The sequence below is a fragment of the Brachyhypopomus gauderio genome, chromosome 2 (genome assembly GCF_052324685.1).
Source record: "Brachyhypopomus gauderio isolate BG-103 chromosome 2, BGAUD_0.2, whole genome shotgun sequence".
NCBI lineage: Eukaryota > Metazoa > Chordata > Actinopteri > Gymnotiformes > Hypopomidae > Brachyhypopomus > Brachyhypopomus gauderio.
The window spans coordinates 33,615,101-33,622,600 of record NC_135212.1 but is presented as its reverse complement, the minus strand read 5'-3'; the positions used below and the strand labels follow the sequence as shown (position 1 = coordinate 33,622,600).

The following is a 7,500-nucleotide window of genomic DNA, read 5'->3' as shown; positions in this document are numbered from 1 at the left end:
GTCAATTTTGCTGTCATTTGAAACTGGTATTGCGCTGAATTATAACTGCCAGGCCCTCTGTAAACGAACAGCGGGCATCACAGTCCTGATAGGGGGAGACACAGGCTCACAGGCTTCCACTCAACCCCTCACCTTCCAACACAGATTGAATAGACACGGGTGAATATTTTATTTGCTTATATTTTTGTAATTGTTTAGATGTCGAATGTCAAACTGTAAGTAGATAAAATAAAATTGGATAATTATATATATAATGCTTTAAGAATATTTTAGGCCCTCTGAGAGGGCGTAGAGGGCCCTGACGGTTCCCCACTGGTGTGTGTGTGTGTGTGTGAGTGAGTAAGTGAGTGTGTATTTGTGTGTGTGATTTCAGGGCTGTATGTCCCTGCTTGGGGCTATGAGCTGTCCTCTGTGTTTGCCACTGCCTACAGGGGGCGCTAACAGCTGGCACCTGCCCCACCCTCCCCTGTCCTCTCCAGTCGTGCCTCTGATGTGCGAAGAGAGCGCTGGGCAGACAGGTTAGGGCGGCCGAAGCTCCTCCTCGCGGCACAGAGAGCGTGACTCACACACACACACACACACACACACACACACACACACACACACACACACACACACACACACACATACACACACTTCAGCTCGCCCCTGCGCACACGTTCCACTGTGCGGCGTTAATTAAGGGGAGATTTTGTGTTATCTCGCTGTTAAATATTGAATGTGATCCTCTAGCCGGCCCAGAAGGCCCGTCCGCTAGCACAGTGCCTTCTTATAGAACCAAATCCCAGCAGGCGGCAGACGTGTACTGAAACAGATGATTTTCCCAAATGCACACACACAAACACACACACACACACACACACACACACACACACACACACACACACACACACACACACACACACATACACACACACACACACACACACACACACACAAGCACACACATGCGCGAATGCAGGCACACATGCACAAACACATACAATCACACCCGCACACACACAGCTTTCTTTTTTGCACACTAGCTGTTTAGGGAGTGCTTGTGTTATCTGATATTACATTTCATTTGAAAGTATAATTCTCTGAGACACACATAATAAGCTCATTGGAAAAGCATTACAGGGTGCTGCTCAGACGCTGATACCAACACATGATTGAACAGTTTCTGGACTCAGATAAGGGGATATTGAATTAGTATCTCTTAAATTCATTATTTCATCCAAATTAAAATGTTTCTACAAATAGATGGAAAATGTAATCTGTGCCTACGGGATGGGAGAAGAGAGAGAGAGAGAGAGAGAGAGAGAGAGAGAGAGATGTGAAGAAGTGCTTGAAAGTGACAGTGCTCCAGGTGAATCTCTGTTCAAGTTTACACGGATACTTTCATCCTATGATAGAGTATTAGAAAGAGAGATGGAGTAGGAGGGAGAGGGGAAGAGAGGAGGTGCAAAAGAGAGAAGGAGAGAGAGGAAGGGAGTGAGAAAATGTGGAAAGTAGAGGGAGTGAATTTGGGCCTGTGATGGAATTATAGATGGAACTGCACACACATCAATAGCACGCTGATGACAAGACATGACGTCCACTCAGACACTGAGCCCTAGGGCCAAGAGACAGACGGGTGTAGGACAGGACCAGGCAGACAGGTTGGGAAAGGATGAGACAGACAGAGAGGGGGATGAGGTGAGACGGGGTGAGACAGGGAGGGAGGGAGACAGAAAACACAGTAACAGGCATATAAACCTGGCAAGACAAGTTGGGCCGAGCACAGTGGGGGAGCGAGTGAGAAGACAAAAGAATGAAAGAAAAGAGTGTGAGATGGGAAAAGAACGCAAGTCATGAAGGAACGAGAGAAAATGTCCAGGACTACAGAGGAGAGGCCAAGAGGGAAAAGACAGGGAAGGGGAGGAAGAGAGAGAGAGAGAGAGAGAGAGAGAGGAAATAGAGAGAGAGAGGGAAAGAGAGAGAGAGAGGAGGAGAGAGGGAGGGAGAGACAGCTGCATTACCACACGCTGTTTGACGTTGGGTTTCTGCAGGATCCACTCGATGTCCAGCGTCTGTCCTGTCAGCGGGCGGAACTGGTAATGACAGGGCAGAGTGGCGTTCTCTCCCACCACCTTCTTCATCTCCGTCTGAGCGCTGGTAGACAGTGCGCTTAGCAATACTGCAGAAGACACACACACACACACACACACACACACACACACACACACACACACAGAGGAACTGAGAAGGGTTGAAATGAGGGCCACCATCCTTTGAGCCATAAAAAAATGAAAAATGTTTGAAATGCTGTGCTGGAAGATCTTTAAAGTTCTCTATGAAGCCTCTATGAACTTTCCATTCCCGTCATCTCAGTGCAAGCCTGAGTGTTCACGTGCATTGCTGTATCAGGAACACAACACTGTCACACACAACCACAGTCCACAGGGCAACTCATTCATTACTGGCCGTCTGGTTCCAAAATAAACATCTCGCCACAGGCAACGTCTGACTGGCACCACACGTCCGACTGGCACCCGGGGAACCAGTACGGCTTCCTATGGGAGCATTCTGACGTATGGAAAACGTTTGTATTCGAAAAGGTCTGGGAAAGCACAAGCATAGTGCTTTCATAAGACATACATAAAAAAATTACATAAAAGTCATACATTTAGACATGAAATCCTTTTGCTTGTATGTTCTTCGTGGGGAATGGAGGTCAAAATTAAAGTTAAATTAAAGTTAAAGTTAAATTAAATGTTTTATTTGGGATCTGTCAAGAGGATCTCCATAGGGCCGGGGGGGGGGGGGGGTAGCTGGTGAAGAGAGAAAGAAGGAGATGGAGAGAGAGAGAAACAGAGGAGGAGGAAAGAGACACTGCAGCTCGGAGACACACAGGGCTCAAGCTCAAATGCATCAGATATTTCTGGCACTCCGGTATTATTTGAACGGCAGTGTCTGATCGGCACGAGCGACCAATCCGGACAGCTGAAATAGATCTGCAGACGCCGGTTCTGCCCGCGCCGATATTATGATATTCCCCCTTCCTGGATTCCACAGCATGACTGCCAACAACCCCAGGACAGACATGGCCGTGGAGGCCGAGTCTGTACGCACACGCGTGTGTGTAATTACTTTGTTCATTAGCGGCTCGTTATGAGACACGTCCTGTCTGCTGTCTAGTCTCTGAGAGCACACTAGGGCAGAGGGCAGGGGCCCTGCATATCCTCAACCAATGAGGTGAACTGATCCAGTCCCAGTGCATGGTGGGAAATGATTCTACTTGTCTAAAGTTTGTAAGGGGTATTATGACACAGCAGACCACTAAAGGAATCACATAAGAGGACCTGCTTTAACCGTTTTAAAATCTACAGTACTGGCATTGTCAGTACTGCCACATTCTATTTCTGCAAAGCTGTTACAGGTACAGTACTTAACAAAATTAGCACAATTACCTTAAGGCCTCATTAGTACCTCATTGTCTGGGCCATGAAATGGGCACTGTGTAAAACGCGCTGTGGTTTTGTACCACAGCAACAGGTATCACGAGCCACAGCACGGCACAGCACACAGCTGAGGCCGTTTAGAAACGATCCGTGAGAAGAGCATGGTTGCGTAGGACATTAAAGGAGCCGAACGCCCAGCTCACGGAAGCGCTGAGCCCCAGGGCCCCTTCAGCGGAGAAGCCCCCTCAGCAGGTGAGCGCTGGCTGGAGATTAGCTACGCCTGTGTGGGAAGCTGAAGAAACGCTGCCATTATAGCTTGTGACATTGGGGAGGAATTCGTAAAGTTTATGTGCCTTTAAGAAACGCTAAACAACATCTCTGGGGCTTTCTTTATCTCTCTCTCTTTCTTTATCTCTCTCTCTCTCTCTCTTTCTGCTGGCTGTCCATGGAAGCGAAAGCATGACTCTGCAGAATCTTGCAGGGAGGATCCCCGCCGTCCCACTGGCTCTGCTCAGATCTCAGACCCTGTGTGGAGCTGCTGGACTCCGTCAGGCAGGTCTGAATGTGGGCAGCAATCGTCTGATATGGTTGCTGTTTGTCACGCTGTTCGAGATGCTGTAGCTAAAATCATGACTGAATGACAATGACAGAATTTCACATGCGCTGAACGTTTGATGCCGCACAATGATGATATTTTTGTTTTTGTTCTTTATATACACGAGATTTTGCTCAACAGGAGACACAACCATTCTCCACCCTTCCCCCTGCCAGAACCACTCCACGTTCTCTCGAGTCCCACATACTTTGCTTTTGTTTCGCTATATTGTCGCCAGTTTGAAGTTGGCGCATGGGCTGTGTGTAATTCAGGCCTGCTCCCTATTGGTGGATTTTAGACACGTGTCACAGCGGCGGTCGCAGTGTCAGATTCTGGAGCGAATGTTCTGACAGTGCCAGAAGATAATCGCAGGCTGCCACTAAACCAGCTGCTTTGGAGTGTGACACAATACATGCTCAGAGACCAACGACTGAAACTCACCACCAAAGAAACCTTTCAAGATCTGTGTGAAACTGCATAATCGTCACGATAATCGCACAGTGTGTATGTATGCCCAGCTTTAGAGAGAGAGAGAGAGAGAGAGAGACATGGAGACAGAGAGATAGAGAGAGGGAGACAGAGAGAGAGAGACAGAGAGATGGAGACAGAGAGATAGAGAGAGGGAGATAGATAGATAAAGAGAGAGAGAGAGAGGGAGATAGATAGATAAAGAGAGAGAGAGAGAGAGAGTGCATGTGGTGTTTATGAGGCTCAAGGTAACCTCTGTGCCGAGTCCTGAGAGGTTGATTGCAGCTAGTGGGATTGTGCTGAGTGTTTTAATGCTTGAAGACTGAAGGGCACTTGGTGCAGGAAGGTCTACCGGTTGTGTTTCTGATGTAGCTTTAAGCTAACAAACACACATTAAGAACCCTTGCGTCAATGTGGGGGAGGGTAATGAGAAACAGAGAGAGAGCATCAGACCAGTTTCCGAGTGTGTGTGTGTGTGTGTGTGTGTGTGTGTGTGTGTGTGTGTGTGTGTGTGTGTGTGTGTGGTGTTTGTGTGAGTCATGTTCTGCAGGCAGGTCTTAGACACCAAGTTATGACAGCATATTACACAAACACGCTGACCCACAGTGCCAAGGGTTCACTGCTTGGAGCGAATGCTGAGGGTAGCCTTTCCCCGTCAGAGTACACCACCCTCTGGAATGGCAGATGGAGCCCTAGGCCTGACCCCGACCTCCGCGGCTTGGGGAACCTTATTTCCAACGCACCATCCAGGCCATCGCCAGTGGTGTGACGCTGAGGCGTGTGAAAGGAGAGCCTCACGTGTGGTGTCACGGGTGGCCTACGTGCTTCAGCTTCTGGTGTGGAGCATGGGCTTGGGCGCGGGCCTGGGGGTGTGGGCTGGCGTGGAGGCGTGTTTGGGGGTGGGGCTGGGGGTGTGGGCTGGCGTGGAGGCGGGGCTGGGCGTGTGGGCTGGCATGGAGGCGTGTTTGGGGGCGGGGCTGGGGGGTGTGGGCTGGCGTGGAGGCGTGTTTGGGTGTGGGGCTGGGGGTGTGGGCTGGCATGGAGGTGTGTTTGGGGGCGGGGCTGGGGGTGTGGGCTGGCGTGGAGGCGGGCCTGGGGGTGGGGCGGGTGTTCGGATGCAGAGGATGCAGAGGATGCAGAGGATGTGGCTCGGTCTCTTGTGACTGGACAGACGCGCAAATCCATGGTGGCTTTGCAGGAACAAAGGCATTTCTCCATGTTTTTGGGTCATTTTAACCTTCAGGCAGCTGGGGGGGACCAGTAGCCCTGTGGGAATATAACCATCTGGAAAGACCCATTCTCCTCTCCTCCCTTCTCCTCTCCTCTCCTCTCCTCCCTTCTCCTCTCCTCTCCTCTCCTCCCTTCTCCTCTCCTCTCCTCTCCTCTCCTCTCCTCTAATCCAGATCTGGATGTGACAATAAGAGAATGACACAACACAAAGACAAGCAGGGAATAGGAGTGAAAGCATAGAGATAGCGAGAGAGAGAATGGGAGGGGGGGGGGGAGAGAGAGAGAGAGAGAGAGAGAGAGAGAGAGAGAGAGAGAGAGAGAGAGAGAGAGAGAGAGAGAATGGGTGGAGACTGTTTTCTGTGGAAATGTCTTAAGGCCTTGTGCTCCAGTAAACACCTCTCCTCTGAGTCCTGTAATCTTATTACAAAGCAACTCGCATGTGAGCCTCCGAGCCCCAGCGCCCGCCTACACACACCAACACCACCAGTACCAATACAACCAGCACCAACACCACCAATACCACCAGGACCAATACAACCAGCACCAACACCACCACCAACACCACCAATACCACCAGGACCAATTCAACCAGCACCAACACCACCAATACCACCAGGACCAATTCAACCAGCACCAACACCACCACCAACACCACCAATACCACCAGGACCAATACAACCAGCACCAACACCACCACCAACACCACCAATACCACCAGGACCAATACAACCAGCACCAACACCACCAGTACCACCAGGACCAATACAACCAGCACCAACAACACCAATACCACCATTACCAATACAACCAGCACCAACACCACCAATACCACCATTACCAATTCAACCAGCACCAACACCACCAACACCACCAGGACCAATACAACCACCACCAACACCACCACCAACACCACCAACACCACCAGGACCAATTCAACCAGCACCAACACCACCAATACCACCAGGACCAATACAACCAGCATCAACACCACCAATACCACCAGGACCAATTCAACCACCACCAACACCACCAATACCACCAGGACCAATACAACCAGCACCAACACCACCAATACCACCAGGACCAATTCAACCAGCACCAACACCACCAATACCACCAGGACCAATTCAACCAGCACCAACACCACCAATACCACCAGGACCAATTCAACCAGCACCAACACCAGCACCAACACCACCAATACCACCAGGACCAATTCAACCAGCACCAACACCACCACCAACACCACCAATACCACCAGGACCAATTCAACCAGCACCAACACCACCACCAATACCACCAGGACCAATACAACCTGCACCAACACCACCAATACCACCATTACCAATACAACCAGCACCAACACCACCAATACCACCAGGACCAATTAAACCAGCACCAACACCACCACCAATACCACCAGGACCAATACAACCAGCATCAACACCACCAATACCACCATTACCAATACAACCAGCACCAACACCACCAATACCACCATTAACAATACAACCAGCACCAACACCATCACCAACACCACCAATACCACCAGCACCAACACCACCACCAACACCACCAACACCACCAATACCACCAGGACCAATACCAGCAGTACCAATACCACCAGCACCACCAATACCACCAGGACCAATTCAACTAGCACCAACACACCACCAACACCACCAATACCACCAGGACCAATACAACCAGCACCAACACCACCACCAACACCACCAATACCAATACAACCTGCACCAACACCACCACCAACACCACCAATAT

General features: G+C 50.1%; 1 protein-coding gene across 1 annotated transcript in view; it reads right to left on the bottom strand.

The window, feature by feature from the left end:
* clmpb (CXADR like membrane protein b) overlaps window positions 1-7,500 on the bottom strand; it is a 24,181-nt gene that overhangs the window by 14,922 nt on the left and 1,759 nt on the right. Inside the window, exon 2 of the mRNA XM_076994631.1 lies at window positions 2,004-2,161. Coding sequence (XP_076850746.1) covers window positions 2,004-2,161 — 158 coding nt within the window. The remainder of the gene's footprint in view (window positions 1-2,003; window positions 2,162-7,500) is intronic.